A 23,318-nucleotide genomic window follows, 5' to 3' on the forward strand; every position below is an offset into this window, starting at 1 on the left:
TTAATGAATCTATAAGGAATCGTTCACGTCTGGATCGCAACTCTTGGCAAAATATGTGTGGACAAATGTGAGCATTTGGTGTCACACATGCCTTTATCTCCACCAAGTAGCAGTGAATATGACGCACATGTCATGTAAACGGGACGGCGAAAGGAGACCAACGTGATTGGTGGAATTTGCGTGAAAGTGGCTGCGATTGGACAAATTTGCAGCGCGTCGGAGAACTCGTGAACTCAAACTAGTGATGAAAAACAGGCCCATAAATAAACATGTTTGGGGCATTATGGCTGCCATTAGTCATCATGCTTTTGTCTGCGCAACAAAGAACCTAATGTTGCAAAGAAGACGTCTAACATTGATTATTTTCATTTCAATATGCACAGTGGAGGACTGTTCAAAAGTCTATAATTTTTTCCCTCTTTTTCCTTTCTTAATTTTAGCTTTAGGTTTTTGATGGGAATGCAGCCTCATTTGTTTGTTCAGGGAGAAATGTTTAATTCAAATAACAGTTGACGTCATACCTATGCAAAGCGGTGGTGGGTAGTTCCATCTGCGCACGGTACCCGGCATGCAGGATATATGAGAGTGACCCTGGAACACGGAGATTAGCATTTTACAAGGGGATGCTTTCACACCCTAATCGAACATCCAGTTGTAATGATTCACCTGTAGAGTGTATCCAGGCTCACAGCTGAAGGCCACCACCTCATTGACCATGTATCTCTCCCCGGCTTTGATGCCATTGGCAGGAATCATTGGCTCAGGACACGTGGTGAGACCAACAGCTGGGAGAAACATAAATATTCATGTTACTAAATACACAATCACAACTTTGGCTTTTAAGTAATGAGTCTCAAGGTGCAGAGGAGAGCCAGAACACAAATTATAACCACATAATGATCAGAATTTTGGTATGGCAACTTGAAGCACAGCTCCTCAACTACACATTATATGTTCAATAAACATAGAAGAAACAAAAAAAAACTTCCTTTTCTGTTGTAATGTCTCCACCTGGCTGGTGGCGTGTGCTATAATGGTACAAAAATGGGAGAAAAGGAGCCAAAATGGCTTTATTATTTGGATGAAATTATTATTCTATCATTTTATTAATAGATTTGTGTGTTTCTCTTGCAGTCGCCATTCAGTGGGACTAGTATTATTTTGGGGGATGCAGGTTGAAACCCACCGCAACGCCCGGTACCAGCAGCCCCACACCTTGTAGAATCCAAATGCATTCACAGAAGGTTGAGAGAAGCTAAAGCATGTATTAAATTCAAGGTCACAAAAGCACAATAACTACATGACAGCTGATAGCTGCCACTGGTATGTAACTGCCACTAGTTTAACTTAAAGCTAGGAGTCTTCTGGTCCATAAAGTGGGGGACATGTAGTCAAAGGAACGGTAGCATCCACATCAGGTGTATAACATGAGCTGGAATTCCGCACCTCCCTCAACTATGTTAGTAAGAATCAAATCTAGCTCTAATGAGAGTTCTGTCCTGGACTGGTCGCCATGACAACATGGAGGAATCGGGAAAAAAAATGGCAACCATGTGTGTTTGATCAAACACTGCATCTGCCATTTGTCTTTATTACTAAGCTTAAATTTATGAAAACAAGTCCGCAGCACAAAATGGCATGAATGATTGATGAAATGCTGTTGATCCATTTTTGCCCCAAAGACACTGACGTTGCAATCAGCCCGTGTTTGACTGTTCAATCAATCTGTGATTTCAAGAGAAAAACAAGTCCTCAGGGCCGAGTAACTCTGACTGAAACACTTGCACTATGCTGTTATTAGCAGGAGCCAAGACGGCGATCACATCTGATCAACAAAGCTTGTCCATGTGGTTGACCAGTTCTGTCAACTTCCTCAAACCTGTTGAACCATTCATCCGTTCTCCTTGTTTAGAAAACATTTGGCAAAAAGCTGACGCCATCACAGCAACTCAGCTGGAGCCGCTGGAAAGTGACAGTACTCATCTCGACATGAATTTTCTTTTCATCTGTCCTGCTGTATTTGAGGACAGGCCCGGGAGCCTCATATTTCATCCTGTCCTCTTTAGCCAGCGAAAAATGAAGACGGCATCGTCTTCATGATCAATCATGTGGATGATGCTCACGACTGAGCCCAGTTAAACACTAACAGATGGCAGTGTAACTATAATGAACAATGGAGTGTAATTGTACAAGACATCTGTGTCTAAATATGTTATGTCTTGCTTTTAATTTCCTGGAGTGAATTTTCCCAGAAAATAATAGAATCATTCACAATCTATTATCAAAATGACAGAGGCATCGAGGTACCATGCAGCCAGAGGATCACAAGTGTAATTCAGTGTATTAATCTTTTCAATAGTGAGAAGCTTCAGACAACAAAATCTGCCTTGCCAGAGCCCTACACATGGCACTCTTCCTTCAATAATATTGGGCTGTGAATCACTAAAACAAGTCGGGAGTCCAAATTAAACAAGTTCTACTAATAAAATAAACTGTGACAACTTGTTTGATAACTAGCACATTCAGGGACTAGTAATATATCTGATCTAATTAATCGCATTATTCAAAATGTCCATAAAAACAAAACAGTCAGTTAGCAACACGACTTTTACCATGTATTTTATTTGAGTGTTCCATTTGGATTAAGAAAGATTCTGAAGTAATATATTCTTGCTCTCTGCTCTGATCACAACTAGCAGAATAAAAAAAAGGATAATATACAAAAACATGAAAATACACAAATAAATACTTTCATTTTAACCAGAAAATACAAGATAAATCAACTTTCATGTGACTACTGAGACCAAATGACGATCTTTTGCTAGTGTTTCGACCCACAGCTAACTGGTTAGTATGCTGCACTTCCACCCAGACAACATGGGTTTGAATGCCTGCATGGAGGCTTCCTTTCAGCTATGATCCAACATAACTCTTGAATCATGCAGGTGTTAGAATGATAGGATTGTATACAAGGTTTACGAAGATACACTTAGGTGGTTGTGTGTTTTCGACCATACCTGACACAGCCGTTAAAACTCACTCCTCCTCCCGAGAAGAGCATACAGCTGCGTGTTGAGAAACTGCCTTTGATTTATTTTGAGTATTTTACCTACCTTGAACTGCGAAAGCCGTGGGGGATATTTCATGTTGTCACAGTGAGAGAGCGAGGTCACAGTGAGGTCTAATTTTTAAGAAAAAGTAAGCTCAAATGCCATCTGGCTGAAGGAACTAAATATTTTAAACAAAACGACGTAATGATGTGAGGAATTGGTGTGTGGTGTGACTGATGGAATTGCCCCACGTTGACCCCGTGATGTGCTTCGCTCGGGTTTACATAATTCAAGATAAAAAGTGGAGCATTAGGATGGTGCGCCGGTGGGCCACCCGCACTAAGACGAACCTCAGGAAATCACCTGCCGAGCAATGTGACAGATTTAAAGGTCGCACACTAAATTCTGATCCTTTAGAGTGAAAATAATATATACAGGGACAAAAATTTCATTGTCTTATTACTCCTCTCCCAACGGGAATGACTTTTCCTCTCCAGTTTTTAACTCACCATCTGGCTATGTGGGCTGACCAGTACATGGTGGCTTTCGGCAAGTTTTCAACGGAAAAATCCCGATAGAAACATGATAAAGACTTATAAAGACTAAAGTTCATTGGTCGGGAACTCAAGTTGCATAATCCGACCTGACAATATAAGAGCAGGACCAGGTGAGGACAGCTGCAGATCGGAGTTTGATTCACGTCTCATGATTAAAAACTAGCACTTTTATTGTGACCAATTAAGGAAAAATCCAATCTTCTCTTCTCGACTCCCTGATGTTTACCGATGGCTTGAAATGACAGTCAATTTTAGACCAAAAAGAAGCTCTCCTATAACACCTAGCTTTATCGAGCATTAAAGACCCCAGACATCTGTTTTCACTGAACTTGTTTCATAATGTTTGTGAGTTTGACACCTCTAGTATTTTGACCTTTGACCTCATAGCGACACATAAGAAATCAAAATTATATAAATTATATATATATATATATATATATATATATATATATATATATATATATATATATATGTAAATGCAAACTTTCTCCGGTATGTGTTCTGACCTGAATAATGAATATTCATCTGTTGGCGAAGCTTGCCCCCACAGATTTCAGACGGAGCACTGAAACAAATTCTAATTAAGAATATTCAATACAAATTGACCAGCGAGGATCATGGTTTGAATGTGCGAATATTCATCGAGTTCTGAGGTCAATACAGAGGAGCAAAGAAAAACGCAACTGAGCCAGGAAGGCGAGCGCTCGACCTTCATATCCCTGCTGATGTTGGGATGACCGATTTAAACAGTCAACTCAGGCCCATAAAGCATCAGCAGAAGCACAAATCCAAGTGAACAGTCGTGAGGAAGCATGTTCGCTGACTCGTGAATGATTCCGAGCCAGACCTACAGTGGAGGACGCCAACGACCTGACAGGTGCGCATACATGTGTAATTGCATGACACTGATTTGACTCTATAACAAGAATGTTTAAGAATGATGTCGGTTTGTGCCAAATCAACAGAATAAAAAGGCAGCGCGTCCTTGGGAGGAAAGACATGCTCTCGTCCATGTGTCGAGAGGTGTATACGTGCGTGAACAAGTTTGCTTAAAGGCCAACCCAATCCAGGTCACTGACTTTTGCTAGTCCATGTTAGACGGTTTTTGCTCTGAGTGTGTGAATCTTTGTGCATTTTAGGCTGGAAATCATGCGCTTTTTGTTTCCCTTGTCTCTTGATCTGTGGTGAAAGCTCAAACTTACTTTTGTATTCCAGGTGGAAGCCGGCTGCCACCACGCTGATATCGCTCTGGAAGTGCAGGAGTAGCTGATTGGACGTGGAGTTGAGCAGCGCCGGAGCCGTAGTTCCTTTTGAGAAGGGAAATACACAAAGCAATGTTCAATATACTCATGAACATTTTAGCGATTGGCAGTGATTATAGATTGATCAATGGTAATGAAGTTGAACTAGGATGAAAATACAACTAGATTATTTATGCAACAGTGATAAAGTGAAACATGAAAATGAACAAATAAAATAAGTTGCTCAGCCGATGAGTAGAAAACAATAACCAACTGAGATGGATGCGTCACATTTACATTGATTTTTATTCAACCTTTCGATCAGAAACCTGATAGGATGAATCGCAAGCTTAAATCTGACATTTGCGCTTAAACCCCCATAAGAAAGATGCAGTTACATCCACAGTGGTACTATTGCACTCTCACAACGAAAGCTACTTGGCGACATTTCTATCTACTAAAGCAGCTTTCCCCGACCTCTGAAGTTGGGTTAAAAGAAGTACGTGGTCTAAAGTTACCGTGACGTCAACATGACACATGGATGACGCTGTCTGCGTTCATCAGATCCCTCAGAGGCCTATCAGCTTGGAGAGTCTTGAACTCTGCAAACCGCTATGATAAGCTTCTTCTCCATTTCACTTCTTCATCTAATTGATGAATATTGACTTTCTGGATCACTGTAAAATCTGGGCTCTGATTGGTCAACTGGTGGCTGAAGTTCAGCTCAGATTTTTAAATTGTCATTTGACATGGCAAACGCTGACGTGTTGCTTGAAACATGGTGAAGTTGCGACCATGTCGCCACAAATGTCGCATCTCCCTCTCCATAAAGTAGCGTGAACATTTGATACGTGCAATTGCGGCTCGACATTGATGTTTGATGCATTTATTTGGAATGTACTATCACATGTAATGCTACTTTTCATAGTAAGCAGTTTATTCTCGTAGCAACAATGCTAATTACCTCAAGGACCTCATATGATGTCAGCAAAATGATTTCAAATGTTTGAAGTGAAATTTTGTGTAACAGGATTTTAATTTGACAATTAATTACAACAACAGTATTTCAAATGCTAAAAAGGTATCTAATAAAATCCATAATATAAAAGTAGGTATTAATAAATGCTGTGAAAAGAATGACACACTAGGTGAACATGAGCTGCTTGGTGGAGGTCTTTAATTATCGTGTCACTCTCCGACGCACTGGTCTTTCTTCGAGTCCTCAGCATGTGAGATCTTGACTTTTCTTAAATGCCAAAGAAGTGTTTAGTGAAGGGAACTGACCCCATGCGCTCCCTGACATCAAACACTTGAGCGCCGTTACGAGAAGCGAAGCACTGTGGCCAAGACCAGATCACAGTGGTTAAGGTGGGCAGCTCCCTGGTGTGCCTCTCTAAGAAGGGCAGAGACTTCAGCCTGTGTCTGCACCTTCCTGTGGGTGGTGTGTTTGGTGTGTGATAGGTGTGTGACAGGTATGCGCTCGGGGCAGGTCACAGAGGAGACTCCGCTGGGAAATTGCAAAAGGTTAGATCATTCTTCATCCCTCTCCGTCTTCTTCTTCACTCCCTCTTTCACCCCGGTCCCTCTTCGCATCCTTCAGTCAAGCTCCTCCATTCCTCCCTCTCGACATTTTGGATGAATCGCGCAACATGAAAAAGCATTTGAGTTTTTTTGTGAGATCCTACTCATCAATCATAACCCCCCAGCGAGCACTTTGGGTTTGTGTGTGTTGTGTTTGACCATGTCTGTAGTTGAGGACCTGTCATTTCTAATTCATCACAGATCCTCTCTGCACTAGTGTGTGTATCAATCTGTGTGTGGGCATGTGCTCGTACAGTTCAGAAACTGTCACATCTCATCCATCACAGATCTCCGCAGAGTTTGAGCGTGTTAATGTGTGACTCTGTCAGCTCGGGCATGTGTGTGTGGATATTGTCGTACCAGAAAATGACCCTAATTTAGGAGCTGTCATGTCTCCCCCGTCGTAGATCTCCAGAGAGTCCCAGTTGTGCTCAGTGGCGAACGTTATCACTTGAATCTAAAATAAGAATGGAGCAATTAGAGAGTGTCTGCGATAGTGCATGTCACATGTGTATGATGATGCACAGCTGTACCTGGATTCCAGCTCCTTCGCTGACATGTATTCTCCAAAGACAGTTCAGGCTGTTGGGGTATGGCTCAGGATATGCAGGAGACAGTATTGTTCCACGGCGCTCTGTCAGATTTCCACTGCAGGGAACTGCGGGTAAAATGTGGAGAAGAATGCTAACACAGCAACGCTTTATTTAACCAAACTAGACTCTCAAGTCTATGTGGCGAGAGGCATGTGAACTGGGACGAATGGGACTTTCTCATCCTTCCATCACCAGCGACATGGACATCTTTCCACAGTCTGAATGAATGTATTGTGACTGCAGGTTAAATCGTCCAGAGAAGGCACTATCTGACCGTGCCTGCTTAGGCAGCAGGGAGTATATCTGAACCAAGATACTCGTACATCCATCACAAGCTAGCAACATTTCCCAGCAAAGAATTATGACGATGACCATATCAGATAAACAATCGGCAAAAGACAGGCCGAAGAAAATAAAACCTCCTTGGCGGATGCAATATATTTGATCTTTATAAATATTTTTTTCAAATCAAGAGACATTATATAGTTATCAATATTGTTCATGTTTATTCATCTTAAATGGCTCTAGTCTGACAGTTTATTAAACACCACCAAGGAAGTTAAGCTTTCGAGGGCGTTGGTTTGTTTTCATGTTTGCCCATTTGTTTGATTATCTGTGTTCAAAATAAGTTGCACAAGGATTTTTATGACATTTTCAGGAAAAATGTGTAGTGCAACAAGGAACACATTATTCGATTTTAGGAGTGATCCAGATGACCGTCTGGCTCTAGGAAGGTTTCTTTAACATCTGGAGGACAGGAGCATTTTCAGCAATATGTGGATATAAAGTTGGGCACAATTTCCAACAAGTTCAAGAATATATAAATGGCTGATCTGGAAAATGGAATAATTCTGAAGAGTATGATCCAGAATAGGAACAAATCTGGGATCTGTGGAAGAGGACCAATTGAGGTATAGACATGCAAGAAACACCATTATATAGCCAAGAAACAGGAAGTGTTAAAAGCTGTGATTCTCAATCATTTCCTGTTGTGCTCCTCCCCCTTGTTTGTGTACAAAATTGAAAACTTCGAGTTGCGTTCACAAATGTAGGAAAAATATTGTTTTTGCTAGCGTGACATGCAGCTACAGTAGGTGACCATAGAGCATTACCGATGCAGCTTGGGGTTGAAGCGTTCCACTGCGCAAGGGCGCCGGGCACCGCCTGACAGCGGATAGCGCTGGACCCTTTCAGCAGGTAACCCGGACTGCACTCAAACCGGACGACAGAGCCGGCAGAGAACTCAGAGCCGATCCTCCGGCCGTATCGGGGTTCTGGCACTGAGCTGCACTGGCTGTCGCTGGTCCTGGGTACAGCTGGACAACACAACATCTTCCGTCACTGCACAAGCATGTTACGGAGAAATGAAATCCGGTGTTACCTTGGTAGACAAAGTGGAATCCCTTCGCTGACTGGCCACTTTTAGCATTGAAGCGCAACATTATTTGATGAGAAGTTGCCAGCGGCAGTGTCTCTCCTGGAGAACACAACAGCAAATTAACCACAGTTGTTATGACTTGATAGTATCCTCCTGCATTTGTACGCTATCTCTTACTTTCTCAATCACGCCCTCAATTAGCAGCACACGTTATCTGTTTGTACTTCTGCACAGTGTGTGCAAACCTCATACAAGAGGAACTCTGACACACACATACACAAAAAGCAATGCAAGGGTGATAAATGAGGAAAACACGGCCTGGTGTGGCTGACATTTACAACCATCATTAGCTCCTGCGACATGTCTGCGTCTGTATATGTGTGTGTGTGTGTGTTTATGAGCTAATATGTGAATGTGTCAGCATAATTGTTTGGGGCGGTGTGAGAGAGAGAGAGAGAGAGAGGGAGAGAAAGAAAGAGCGTCCTGGTTTGTGTGGACCTGAATGATGTGGTACCCTTTTCTGGGAAGCTGTGTTGGTATTCATGCTATCTTTTATTGCCAAAATAACGTGTGACCCAAATTAACGGAGAGCAAAACCCATAAAGACACATTTTCTTCCTGCATTATTTTACCGGTTGGTGCGACAATTGAGTCGAATGTGGACCATTAACGTGCTGTAAATGTCAGTATTGTGTTGCGGGATAAGATAACACTCATGTGGTGACCATCTTCAGCTTAATCTTAGGACTTCGCAAACTTTTTGAGGTCACTTCATCGGGACTAGTTCGGGCCCAGGGAGACACTGTCACTGCGGATTTGTCAAAGTAAAGATAACCCAAACTGGAATTTCACCTAATACATCAATGTCCAATAAAGAGCGATAATGCTTCCTGTTCTCTGCTCCACCATCCCCAGGAGCTGCTTTTATTACACTCCGCTTTAAAAAGAGATGCCGCAAAGCAGCTTTGTTAAATATCTTTTGTCTTCCGTATTGACGACACAACACAATTTTGTTAACCGCATCAGATAGTACAAACCAGGAAACTCACCCGAGTGCGACCCAGCCAACGAGCTGAGTAATCGAGCGTTCTCATTGGCTCCATCAAACAGTTCCACCGAGTCGTTCATGGCTGTCTGGAAGACTGCAAACTGACCAAACACCACTGGAAGACATGAGCAGTGACACAGCGAGGAGCGTTAAAAGAAGAGAGGCAGTTCAGTCTGCAGTTTACATCACAAATTAGAGAAAGAAAAGGTAACGCTGTCTCATCTAATGGACTCAACTTTCTCACCACTCCATCAGAAACACAGCTATTTCAAAGACACTTCTATAATAGTAAGTTCACATACTGCTTTCTGAAACAGTTCAGTAATTTCCTATTACACTGTTATTATGATACTCGCAAGGAATATTTTGTCCTTTTTGGAAAAACATAACTTTCTTCTCCAAAGAGAAAGAAAAAAGGGGAAATAAAAAAAGCAAGTAGCTGAACATTTTAAGATAAAAATCAAGCTTAATTCTTAGTCTATGCAGATAAAAAGTAAGTCAATTAAAAGTAAGTAAATTATTACAAGAATTTTTTTCTTGCTTTTTCATATGCTTCTTCATTTTTTTCAGCCATCGGTAAACAATTGTTGTATCAAAAGTACAATAGGGGTTTGTGTATTTAAAGACAGGGCTGTTCTTATTTTGGGTTTTACTGACCCGTACCCGGACTGATCATGAGACAAACCAACTTGTCGACTAGAGATAACTAATTGCAAGAAAACATAAAGAAAACTTGTCAAGTAAAATTATGTTCAAAATGACAGTCACTACCACAAATATTATCATCATTGTGATAGTAATAAGTAGTTATATCTTAAAGCCTGGCCTAGTTTTTTTTTTGCAGTGTGTACTCACCAAATTGTGGGGATACTGTGATGTAATATGAGCAGCTTTGCCGGGTTGTGTAGTTGAGTGGGTAGTTTGGAGATAACACAACTCCATCAGATCCTCCGTACTGTCCACCGCAGGGAGCTGGAATGACATTACAAGTTAGACAATCTGGAAAATAAATAACTACACAATAATAATTATTATTGCCATTATTATTATTAATAATCATCATCACGCTACAAGCAACAGCAGTAAAAGCATCTAATGCTTGTTTGTGACCTTATTTGTTTCTTGTTTGTCAAAATTCTCAGTAAGTGGAGTTTAAATCATCAAGAAAGAGAGAGATATTTACCGAGGCCACTCATTTAAAGTGGTCAGATGTCAAGACTATGTTTAAAGCAATATCACGATTCCAATGTTTCACAAGAGAAGAAGAATCTTTGCTGAGGAAAAGATTGCACATTTACAATACAACAAATGCCAGCTGACACTGCGGAACAGCAGGTGATCGACAGGAGAAGACCACCTGTATAACATAATTTACATTAGCCGACAGCAACGCAGCAGGATAAAATGTGCTGCTGAATGAATTAATGTGATGCTGAGCTGCAGCACAGTGTGGGATCTCCTGTATCAGCGAACTGCAATTTCAGAAGAGCAATGTGTAACCCACAAGAAGCAAAGAAGACAATCTCCTGATCCATCTCCCGACACCACCGGTGTCATGTAATAACAGCACGTGGGCGTGCGAACATTCACACAGAAGGTTAGACGAGCAGAGGTCATTGAATTAGGTTTCTGCGTCCGGATGTTTGTTTGTGCTTCACAGCTTGTGAGGAAAACAGACATCCAGCGAGCAGACGAGACTAAACACATTCAGGAGGAGGATGTCTGACCGAGTCTTTCATAGTTTTCGAGAGTCCTGACACAACTGTGCAGCAAAACAAACTTCTGTTTGTCCCGGAAACTTCACAAAATATTTTTCACATTCAGTTTTCATATTAAACATGATGGGGGAGAAAATATTGAGAGTGAAAATATCAGTGATGAAAAATTCAAGGATTGACAATCGATGATCTGCAAAGTGCAAACCCAACATGCAGCCAAAAAAGTTTGGTCTTCCAAAACACTGACTCAAGGTGTTAATGAGGACACTGACTGACTTTTCTAGGGTGGAATATAAAATATCAACTTGTACACTCGTTGTAGGGGGAGTAACAGTTGGAGTATTGGTAGTAATAGTCGCAGTAGTGGTAGCAGGAGAAGTTGTTGTACTAAAACTACTTACCACCGAGGTTTATTGCCACACTAAAGCGACTACATGATACAAGTGAAGCAAAACATAAAGCACATTTTAAGCTTTAATAGTAGTAGTAGTAACACAAAGCTGTCTACAATTTTGAGATATTTGTACTACTGGTAGACTTCAAAAATAATCACTTGTACATTTTTAAGCTTTACTAATAGTATTAGTAACGCAAAACTGTTGAAAAGTAGATCTAATTGAATTTAGTCTCATACTAAAATCATGCAAAGAAACTTTGCTAGTAAAACTATTTTACGTTTACTAGTAGTTCTAGTACAACAAAAAATGCTCACTAATAGCACGAGTAGATTTTAGTTCAGTATTACTACTAGTAAAACCTAAACCTGCTCTAGTAGTACAAGTAGACCTACTTGTAGAGTAGATCTTCTCTCCTCTTTTCTTGTATGAACAAGCCCTCACGTCTGACTGCACCACCGTGGTCAGAGCTCATGGAATTTATTCTCCAGCGTATAAAACCCACACGGTGAAGAACTGATTCAGAACTTGCAAAAAATGAAATGAAAATACATTATATTGTTTGACTTTTCATTTCACTCAGTGCTTGAGTAATAGCTCCTCATTTTAAAATGCGGCACGGGCCAATATTTCTTTTTATTTTATGAAGCCCTTTTTACACCTGCCGTGTCCCGGCAAGATTACAAACTCGTTCTTTTAAGCTCTGGTCCAAACTGCAGTCATAATTTCTTTTCATCAATCAGACCAGCAGCTCAAATTAAACATGAAAAATCACCTGAGGGGACGTACTTCTACGTCCACGAAACCTGTTCACCGTGAAAGAGAGCAGGCCACAAACTCATGAAGAGCCAGGCCGCAAAACCTTAAGAGAAAGGTTTGAAAGATCCTTTGAGCTCCGTGGAATCATCAAGAGAAACATTTTCTTTGACCGCAGGTCATGAAAAACGTCTGCAGCTGAGGTGTGATCAGAGATGTTAGGAAGCCGCAGCACAGAATAAGTGTGTAGATAAACGTTTGACATGAGAGGGCCACTGAACTCTGGGAAATAGGTTACAAGGACAAGTCTGGTTTTTTGAGGCAGTTGTAGAAGACTGGGAAAAGGGCATATGATCACAGTAGTAAGGCAATGGGCTGATGGATTCATGGCTTTAGTTTGAGATGGATGGATGGATGGATGGATGGATGGATGGATGGATGGATACAGATACTCTAGCTACATAGATAGATAGCTTGACAGACAGACTTAAAAAAGCATCAGCAAAAAAGCATGACGTGCAAAATATGAAATGGAAAACAACCTTTGTTTAGAAAAGGTACCATGAGGTGGCACATTGTATCGTACAGTCCTCCAAATAACCTCGCTCACTACCGTGCACACACACACACACACAAGTATACACCCTATTGAGAGTCACAAAGAATTCTTTCTTTTTAACATCACCTCTTTGTTACCATGGAAACCAATAAAAGAACATCTTCAGATGGGACTCTTGCGCGTGTCTCGCTCTCTCTCGCTCTGTGTAAGTGAAGCTGCATTATTTAAAAAGGTCTCACCCTGTCTAATGAGTTTGGTCGAAAAGCCCCAAGAGCCGCCCAAAGACGGAGGAAGCGGGACAGGGAAAGTTTCCTAACAATGCAGTGAGAAAAATTAATGTACCAAGAGACCCAGTGGGCCAGTACATAGGGATCACACGCTGACACTGTTGTTCGATGAAGATGTTGTGGATGCGTCGAACACTTAAAACAGCCAGCATCCGTCTGTGAAGGTCCATTATCTTCATTCTATGTCTGGGAGTTTTAAAGAGGACTGGACTGGGCTTGAGTTTCTTGCAGCCATTAAGAACTTGTGGGGGAAAACATCAGCAGTTCAAACTGGCACACAAACGGTGCGTGTAGAAGGGCCTGCACTAATCTGCATATTCTGTTATTTGCTGTGTTCCTGGGACGATTCCCCACAGCTGTTACTTCAGGTGGAGTCAGAGCTGCTCAGCTACAAATCAAGGGCCACAGAGCACAGCAGGGGAGAGAAAGCCTCTGCCTTGTGTCATATAGTTCTGCTTTACTGGGGTTTGATTCACAACGAGGGGGACAATGGTGCACTTGATGGACTGCCAAATTGGTGCGGTGTCCACTGCAGCGATGGAGCATCGCTTCACAAAAGGAACTGAGCCTAGAACTGAGACAAAGATGAGAAAAACACAGACCCATGAACAATAAAGTCTCTTCCATGGGGGACATTTTTCAGTTCACCAATTCCAGGTTAGACAATATGACGCCATAACCAAAACATCAATGAGAGAGGGGAGCATGGCAGGCAAAAATATGGTGCTTTTATGAGCCTTAATTTGCTTCTTTTCTTTTTAAAACAGACATACTTTAGCTTCAGCAGTCGTCCGCGAGGCTGGAAGAGGTGAGAAAAGTTCAGATCCCATAAACAAGTACATGCTCAGCTCTCTCCTGTGCCTCGCAAGCCCCCTCTAAAAAGAACCAGCTGATTTGCAGAAAGATCTGTCCAGATAAAAACTAAAGTCAGAGGAAAAATAGAACACAAGCAGATAACAAGTGACACAATCTTGATATAAGCTGAATGAACCTTGCCAACATGAGATAAAGTACAGCTTTTTTGCATGTGGCTGCTCTAAAATAGAAGATATTAGCATAATTATCTCGTCTTTATCGCCAACAAATCCCCTCCTGCTCGAAGATCCAACACATTAATCCGTTTTACCAGCTAAAACTGCTATTTCTATGAATGTACATGTTTGGGTGTAGTGTGTGGTGGAGGGGAGTACATAAAAAATAAGCTTTAATGTTTGCTTGAAAAATCCTGAAAGAAATCTGATCCATAAAGGACATTGAGCTCAGTCAAACTTTGCTACAAAACTTTGGTTCAAAAAGTTTGCATCACTGTGTGAGCCGTGAGAGCGTTTTCACTCCTCCCTTCCTTCCTGTCTCTGCTTATATTACTTTGAAGATCACAGGGAACTGTGAGCACAAATGAGATAAAAAAAAGCACGATTGATTTGTCCGCAGAACTGAAGGAATACAACTTTGCACACAGCGCACTGACACAAATCCTCCGTGAATGGCACTTTGGCAGGTGTCACTTTCTTTGCACGCTGAGCTGTCAGTCAAACAGACCACTGAGCTGTCCAATGCCTGACAGACCCTGATCCCCCTTTTACCCAGATACACACAACTTGAGTCACACTTCAGAGTTTAAATGAACTTTTCTGGTCAGCAGGAACAAGTGGATATCGTTAAGCAAATCTCCCTTTATACAAAACAGTAAAGAAGCAAATATCCTAGAATGAGCTGAAAACTAAAAATGCAATCTTCACCTTTACTTTGTTTTGGGAAACCAAAAAAGGACCCTAACAAGTTTGGAAGAGAGTATAAGATGAGGGCAGCAAGCAAAGCATGCACAAGGCAACACACCTGATAAAACCAAAAAGTTATTCTCGTTCTAATTGTTGTAATTTCCTGTGTCTTTTGTGGTTGCTAGTGTGGTAATGATGAGGCCCCATTTAAGGGGTGCAATTTTACACTAGAGGCGGGAAACAATTGCAAAAAGAAATCAAAGTAATTAGAGGGTTATGACGTAATTAATACAATTTTAATATTTGATAGCTGAACTATCAAATTTAAGCAGAATCTGCGTGCAGAATCGTAAACATCACAGTGGCAGGGCTCTAGTCTTCCCCCCATTAAGTGTGTAAGAAATTTTTGTTTACATCTTTTTTCAAGTTTCATTTCCTGTCCATCAACAGAATCTCATTTTGAACTCCTTCATCATGGATGTATTTTTAATGATATCCAGGTTAATAATGCGTTGCACCTAGAATTGGTGACTGAAAAATGTTCCCTATGAAATATACTGTAATTTATACATGATTCAGGTGTGTTATTTGCCACTTTTCTTCTGTTTGCGACATGTTAAAAGAAAACTTTTTTTTTTTTTTTTTTTTTTTTTTTTTCAAAAACAACTCAAGCCTCCTGGAATGGAAAGCCAAACTTTAGAAAGAGATGTCGGCATGAAATAATTTCTTATTTCCTATCAATTCCTGAATTGTTGCACTCCTGATATTTCATACTCTTTGGAATACTCTTGGAACTCTCTGGCATTTGTGTAAATTCAAAAGATTACAGCAAGCAGTGTCCAAGGACCATAAACTGTGGACCCCAATATCACACAGTTTAACACCCCGTGATGAAGGAAGCTTCAAGCTTTCGAGAAACTGGATTGAATTGCCTTCACGTGTGATTTGCCATGGCGAGGAAACACATTGCAACATACATTCCACAAGAGTTATAATAAATACTAAAATGATGCACCTTATTTCTCATTTTTTATTAAACAGTAACAGTGTTGTTCTGGTGGCTGGTTACCCACTGCATGTTGGACAAGCAAATCTTACCTTTGCATGAGGGAAGGGCTTTATCCCACACAGGCTTCCCATCATTCCCCAGTATACACGTAATGGTGTCCTCGCCCACAGTGGTGTAGCCATTGTGACAGTTGTAGGAGACTTGTGATCCCAGTTTGTAGTCATGGCCTGTCCGACTCCCATTCATGATGTTACCAGGGTCAAAGCAGGCTTCCCTTGGTTTCTCTGCAAACAACAGACAGGACTTGTTTCAGCAAAAGCTCAACTTGCAGTACACAAAAACAGCGCAGTCATATCTCAATGGAGAGGATTTAATTGTTGTCATGTGGCCTGTATGGTGAAACACCCACCTCATGTTGGAAAATTAAGAAATAAATCATATATTTATGTGTACAATTTTGCAACGCATAGGTGAGGTTATGGTTACTACAGAGCATGCTGATGTTATAGCGCCTAGAAGGAGTAAAGGAGAAGTGTTTTTCAGCGTTGTTGTGTAAGATAAAGTCATAAATAAAGCTTAACATTTTTTTGCATGTTTGCACCAATGAAAATTTTTTTTCTTCATTAATTTACGGAAGCAATTGTTGTCTTACCTTTATTCATTTATTCACTTTGTAATTTATTTATTTCATATGTTAACTGTTTATCAGTGGAAAAAAACATGGAACTCCACACCAAATTAAACGTTGTTACACAAATATTATTGTGTTATTACACAATAGAATGTACATGAATTGAAAAAATAACAAAAAAAGTAGCTCTGACTAATTTGTAATATGAAAATCCCCAACATGATGTGTACTTTACGCTGATTCCGCATACACTTGATCGAGCAGAGCCTCAACAACGTGAATAAGTTACAGCCACAAAAGAAGTTGACATAAAAATGGTGACGGTGCGACCAGTCAATAACGTCAAGATACATGGCGCCACGGAAAAGCGACAGTGCGAGAGGGAGATGATTAGGGTGTATTTTAATTAGAGAGATGGCAGATGAGAGGTAGTGAATTAATGACAAAAGTACAGAGGTGTGAGGCAGCGTCACGAGACAGACAACAGGGAAGATAATCACTTTTTAATTACAGATAAACGGGGCGATAGAATGAGGAGGGAGGGAAAAGTTCCTCAAACTTGTCGGAGCAAATCTACTCGCTTGTCAAATTCCTGCTAATCATCCCTCATTCACTACAGCTGCTAAATCACCACAGTCAGGCAACATCTGTACGACCGGGATGAGTCACACTCAGCAGCAGATTTGAACTTGAGTGGTATTTCCAAAGAAAAAGCGTCTAAAGTGGGAGGCAAAATTAATAGAGATGAAATGATCATCTAGTCAGCGGGGCAAATATTGACATGGCGATCATTATACAGCATAAACACGGCGTACGTGCGCGTGGAATATCAAAAGCAAATGGATTTTTGCGCGCCACAATTGTGGAGCAGTATTGATTTCGCTGAAGTTCTTCAAAGGACACAGTCTGTAATTAAAGGTAGCGACTGTGGGGAGGTGGCGGCCGGGTCAAGGGAGGAGTGAGGACTGATGTCTTGCTGATAAACAATGGAAGCGAGCATTGATAAACAGGTTTGTGGCAGTCACACTAGTCAAGTGTGACACACCATAGCCAGGCTCCATAGCCGCTCCCCCCTATTCTATGACAAAATGAATCCCAGCACACTCAAACAAAACAATCTCCTCATGACTAATTTACCTCTAAACTCGATGGCGAATCCAGACATGCCCAGTGAGGCGTCAGACCTAAAAGCCAAGAAAAGAGTGTTGCTGCTGCTCTCTATCCTCTCTGGTGCCTGGTTGCCCTGGAGACTCGCGAGCAAGGGCCCATTGGAGTCTTCGCCTTCGTAGATGTGCAGGAAGTCGTAACTTGGCTCCATGTTAAAGCTGTTGAGGGAATAAGAAACAAAGATTAGGGTTTGTTTAATAGAATCACTTTCACAAGAAAGTGGTGAACACTTGCTAAAAACTATCTGTCTGTCTATCGATCTATGCATCTAGTAGACCTAGTGTATCTTGTAGTGGAGACCTCCTAGACCGAGACCAGAGCATCCACAGACCAAGACCTTTAGTATCTGAGAAGGAGACAACACCAAAACTGAGAGCAGAAAAAGAAATCCCTTTTCTGTTCTTATTTTATTTTGGATGGAAAACTGTTTTATTTGCAGTCAGAAAGAAAGAAACCGAGGTGCCTGGAAGAAATCCAGGCTGGGATCCAGTCTTATTGCAGCACGCCTCACTAACCACTACTCCACCCTGCTGCCTTGGGTAAAACTGACTTCCACCGTCCTTTGTTAACCACGTGACATCCATCCACAAGACGACTTTAAAGGTCTGAAGAAGCCCCAATTAACAACCACAACAACAAAAGCTCACAAATGTTTGCATCACAGAAACTATTTGACAGTGTGCATTGTTAAATACAGCGGTTCTCCATCTGTCTTTTATTTAAACTCCTGCGAAATTTCTCCATAAGATCTGTCTGTTGTTGGGGCATTTAATAAAGCATCTGGATCCATTTACTCAAACATTAACATCAACATCAACCCTATTCCCACTTGGCCGATGCAGAGCTAATTAAATCGCCCATTTTCCCATGACCATGTTTGTTTCCAAATGTTTTCCTAATGAGAAATATGTTAAATACTATAATACAACCATTTTAATTCCGCTTGCACGGTCAGTGTCTCTGGATCTGACGGAAATTAAACTGTTTTTTCCTGCTCTGGCAGCATGCGTCTGGGGGACTGTCCCTAATACAGTCCAGTCGAAAAAGAAATGAAAATGTGTTTCTGTTTAAGTGAATCTGATGCAGAATACACAAGGGCAGCGAACGAGACAAAACTCTGCTGGGGTACAATTAGAGCCAGAGGGATGAAGTTCCTTCCGCAGAAGAAAAGAAAATAATGATGCAATTTTCTGCAATTTGATGTGTATATTTGAGTCAGTCGGGGTTATTTTACTTCTCTAAAGTCCTTTATGCCAGTGTTGATCTGCGGTCACCGTTATACGCCATGGCCACCACGCTGATTCCGTAAAGCAGAACTACACTCCCAAAAGCTTATTATAAAACCGGTGTCATCTCTACTGTTTATTTGATATCGAACAGCGCGGGGAAGAAGAGGACTCATGGGGAACACACACAACAAATCTCATATCTTTGCATTATATTCACTTCCAGGAAATGTTTTACTGTTCGACGTGTTCACTGCAAGCATTTTGTCACCGTAAAAGACTTCCTGTAGTCAACACTATTTTGGCCAAATAATCATTCTGAATAAATGTAAGCTTTGAAAGTAGCCACAAAAACGCCATGCTAAATTGCAGCCTTGTACAGCGCAAACATGATTTCCTTTCCATGTTTTCAGGACGCTGAGTTGCGAGTGTAATTTTGTTGCTCATTTTGCCATGAAATTGTTTTTCCGTGAAAACTTGCTCACATTGCATCTTATCTGAAATGCAAACACAACAATATTATCAGAGAGTCTGCAGCGGAATGTGTGCATTTGCCTTATCATTATTATTAATACACGTGTTTATCGCTGCATAGGAGAATGCCGAGCACATCAGTGGTGATGTTTGATCAGATGGATGCTATTTCCTGAGCAATTGATGAAAAGCCCTCCATCATCAGCAGGACGAGAGACGCATTTTGCAGGATGTCCTTTCAAGCAGATGGTCTTCATGATTCTAGACAACTGATGGATGGCAGCACAGGTCCGTTTCAGAATCAGAATCATTTGATATCCAGTAAGTAGTTGGATTAAACAACATAATACGACGGTGATAGTCAACGATTCAGTGATTTGTGGTGACACATAGGAGGAGGTGGAGGTATGAGGGGAAAAAGAATGAAGGTCAGTGGAAGCAAGACAGATTACGTGTATGATTGAGTAGAAGTATTAGAAGTAGAAGTGGTAGAGATAAGACGCTGAGGTGGGACGAGGAAAGACAAGATTAGAAATGAGTAAATGACAGGAATATGTGGAGAAAGAAGACGTAGGACAGACACAGATGGGTTTGACGCGTGCATAGGAGAGACAGGCGTCGTCTCGGACTAAAAACATTGGATGAAGGTACCAGTTCAAAACTGAGAACAATCCAGAGATGATCTTGAGTTGGTTAACCATTAGGGATGAGCCGATCCATCGGTCACCGATCGTGATCGGCCGATTTCAGCGTGATCGGTGAATGCCGATCACTACCTGTCACTGCCGATCACAACAACTAATCACGTGTGACAGCCGGCGCTCTGATGAAGCCCTGCTGGTTGTGATGCGTCCGCTCCTCCCTACTCGCTGCTCACTAAGCAGCAGCATGTCTGCTGTGGAGGGTCTTTCAATCTGTCATGTAACGTTTGCAGCACATGCACTGGATAATGCTGCGCAGGGAAGCTGGTTCAAATTAAATACGCCATTTAAAGCACCAGCACTTGACGGAGCACAGAGAGTTTTCTGGGCTCATGAAAGTGAGACCGCTGGTTCCTCAGCAGCAGGCTGTTAGCGCAGATGACGCTAAGCAACACCCGCAGGTCAGAGTGTGACATTCAGAATGATAAGAAATTTCTCAGGTGTCGTTTATCACAGCCTCGAGAGATTCACCTGCAACATCTCACATCGCATTAAATGTTTCTCACAAAGGTGCCATATGAAACCTTAGAAATCAATGAGGGCATGACAACACAATAAATGTGTGAGGTAGGTTCATTGATATAGAAAATAACTACAGAACGTCATGGTACATACTAGTGAGGAAGCTCATTCTACTTTGGTGAGTTCAGAGCGTAGCAGGATTCAATTTGAAGTTAGGTGTTTCAAGTGCAACTGGGTATACAGTACATGAATCTCATACATGCATCGAGGCAGAGGTGGGTAGATGAGGTATGATTTGACACAGTGTCCTAGATCTGGTAGCCTCTGAATGTATCATGAAACCTAATATGATACTAATTATTTAGTCCCGCATCACATGCGGTTGTGCTCCCCAACACCTGTAGTGTTTCTAAGAAGCCTCAATTGTGTCCCTCTACACCAATGTGCAATTTGCATCTTCTGTAAATGAACAGAAAACACCTTCAGTCAGCAACCAGATTAGTATGAATACAATGCATTTCTCCATTCCTGGCATTCCAATGAGAACATGACCAGCTCTTTTCAACACATAACACTCTAGAGCTTTAATATCTGCAACAAGATGATTTACTGCAATTTCAGAGGAACTGTTGGTGACCCACCTTTTGAAGATGAGTGCGATGACAAAGTCGGGGTTGACTCGGACTCTCCAGTCGCACTCTTTCCCAGGAGGGTACGGCTGGGGGTAGTTAGGAGACAGAATAACTCCTGAAGGCCCACTGATATTACCCCCACAGGTAGCTGGGGAGAAAGAGAGGGGAAAGAAGCCGTAAGAGAGCCAAAGTCAGAGAAATATGATTACACAGCACTGTGCCAGCAGTAATTTGGAGAAAGAATTACCCCTGACTGACCACTCGTATAGCCCCCTGGGGTGGGCAGAGTAGAAGAGAATTAGTTAGTGATAGAAAGGATGGCAAGGGTTGGTCAGGGTGGAGAACAACCCCTGGTGGACCTATAATATTAGATAGCTCAGAATGATGTAGAAGAAAGGTGGTAGAGAGGGAGAGAGGAAATACTGAGGACACAAATTGTATGACTGTGGATAGTTAGCCCACAGAATCACCCCTGATGGTCCTGTTAGTGCACAACAATTCAGTAAACACAGTGGATATACTGGCATTCAAACAGCACTCGGTGAAGGAAGCTTTTCATATGCAGAGTGGTGTTGGGGGGGATCAGGAGTGGGCGTAAACTGATCATCGACGGTGGGACCGAGTTAGACCAAGCAACATCAGATGCAGTCACTGACAAGACATACATACATTGCTAAGTGCGATGGCAAACTCCTGAAGAAATCGGGTGCAGTAACCAGTCAGATCACGTGTATAATTTCATATAAGTCAATGTTTGTTTCATCAACAGCAGTCCGGAAGCTTTATAATGATTAAACGCCCTCCAACCTTCTAACATCAACAACTGGTTTTGCTTTGAGACTCGGGGTTCCTGACGGAAAGAGCAATTGTCAATGTTTTTCCTTTGACTTTATTTTTACCTGCAGTCACAGGCACACGCAAAAATATAGCCTTCAGGGCGGGAAATCATTTCCTCCCTCGGTGAGGCAGTCGAGTGTGTTGGAGAGTCGAGGAAGAAAATAAAAGTAACACGCAGGTAAATGGGGGGGGGTGGGAGGAGGAAAACAAACTGCAGTGAAATTGTGCGAATGAGGTGTGGAGTGGGATGCGGAAGCTTGCTAGGCTCTCAGCAGCAGGAGGGCCTGGAGGTGTTGATAATAGGGAGAAAGAGCAAACGAGCCTTTTAACAGTTTTCTTACAATGATTCCAAACAATAATGCATCGCTGTTCACTGCAAGATGTCATGACAAAGCCTCCATTTTTATTCATTCCTGCTTTCAAGGGGATGCAGAATCTAACAAGGCGATAGTGACGGGCAGATAATGCTTCGTGAAAAAGAGTCCTCATTTCCTGGATCCACCAGATGGCACTCTCTGATTCCAGACTTTGAAAGACTAGTTTCATGAAAGAATTAATTTTTAAACCAAAAACAAGGACTCCTGTGGCGTACAAATGTTGACAGCATCACCAAGCTTCAGCAACCCATCCTAGTCGAACCGGAGCCTTAAAGCGAGGTGTCATTCATTTGGTGGCAGAACATGGTTGAAGCAATGAATCATGATTGTAGCTGTTTATAATCAATAAAAAACATTCGTAGTTTACACGGTTATCAGTTCATTTAGTGACATTATGGAGCATTATGGAGCATCACGGCCTTAGCATCCTCCAAGCCATTCACAATAATCTTGGAGCAAAACCAACAACCTCAGAAGGAATCGTTTTAATGTAGCCATTTTCACTTCATAGGGGATGAAGATGGCCGTAGTCATTAATAAGACATCGTTAATAGATGAGGCAATTGTCAGGGAAAGAAGGGCATCTCCATAAAACTGTCAGCAGTCCATATTGTGACAGAATTGCCGCTTTAGGTCAGAGTGAATGAAACGGGTCATTTCAAACCTGCTGACTCAGGTTTCGCTATATCTGAATGACAGGTTGTTTTTTTTGTCCATATACGAATACAGAAAAATGTATTTCAAAAATCCAGCAACACATTTATTCAAAAAACAAAGTTTTTTTTTGTTTATTTGTTTGTACCTCACATACATACATGTCCAGTGAACCTTTGCTTAATCCTGTTCAGGGTTGAGGGGCGTGCTGGAGCCTCGTCCAGTGGCCATTGGGCGAGATTTATACAATTCTTCTTCAAATGTTGG

At 41.6% G+C, this 23,318-nt stretch overlaps 1 protein-coding gene across 3 annotated transcripts in view; it reads right to left on the minus strand.

The window, feature by feature from the left end:
• The window catches only part of LOC128758487 (CUB and sushi domain-containing protein 1-like), a 432,079-nt gene that overhangs the window by 61,800 nt on the left and 346,961 nt on the right, over positions 1 to 23,318 (minus strand). For all 3 annotated transcript variants that reach the window (XM_053864463.1, XM_053864462.1, XM_053864464.1), the window contains 12 exons: positions 21,193 to 21,331; positions 17,659 to 17,846; positions 15,980 to 16,174; positions 10,304 to 10,420; positions 9,450 to 9,563; positions 8,404 to 8,499; positions 8,135 to 8,338; positions 6,963 to 7,087; positions 6,790 to 6,886; positions 4,810 to 4,914; positions 667 to 785; positions 522 to 591 (listed from right to left, as the gene is read on the minus strand). In XM_053864463.1, the coding sequence (XP_053720438.1) occupies positions 522 to 591; positions 667 to 785; positions 4,810 to 4,914; positions 6,790 to 6,886; positions 6,963 to 7,087; positions 8,135 to 8,338; positions 8,404 to 8,499; positions 9,450 to 9,563; positions 10,304 to 10,420; positions 15,980 to 16,174; positions 17,659 to 17,846; positions 21,193 to 21,331 (1,569 nt within the window). The remainder of the gene's footprint in view (positions 1 to 521; positions 592 to 666; positions 786 to 4,809; positions 4,915 to 6,789; positions 6,887 to 6,962; positions 7,088 to 8,134; positions 8,339 to 8,403; positions 8,500 to 9,449; positions 9,564 to 10,303; positions 10,421 to 15,979; positions 16,175 to 17,658; positions 17,847 to 21,192; positions 21,332 to 23,318) is intronic.

This window comes from Synchiropus splendidus, chromosome 5 (assembly GCF_027744825.2).
Source record: "Synchiropus splendidus isolate RoL2022-P1 chromosome 5, RoL_Sspl_1.0, whole genome shotgun sequence".
Taxonomy (NCBI): Eukaryota; Metazoa; Chordata; class Actinopteri; order Syngnathiformes; family Callionymidae; genus Synchiropus; species Synchiropus splendidus.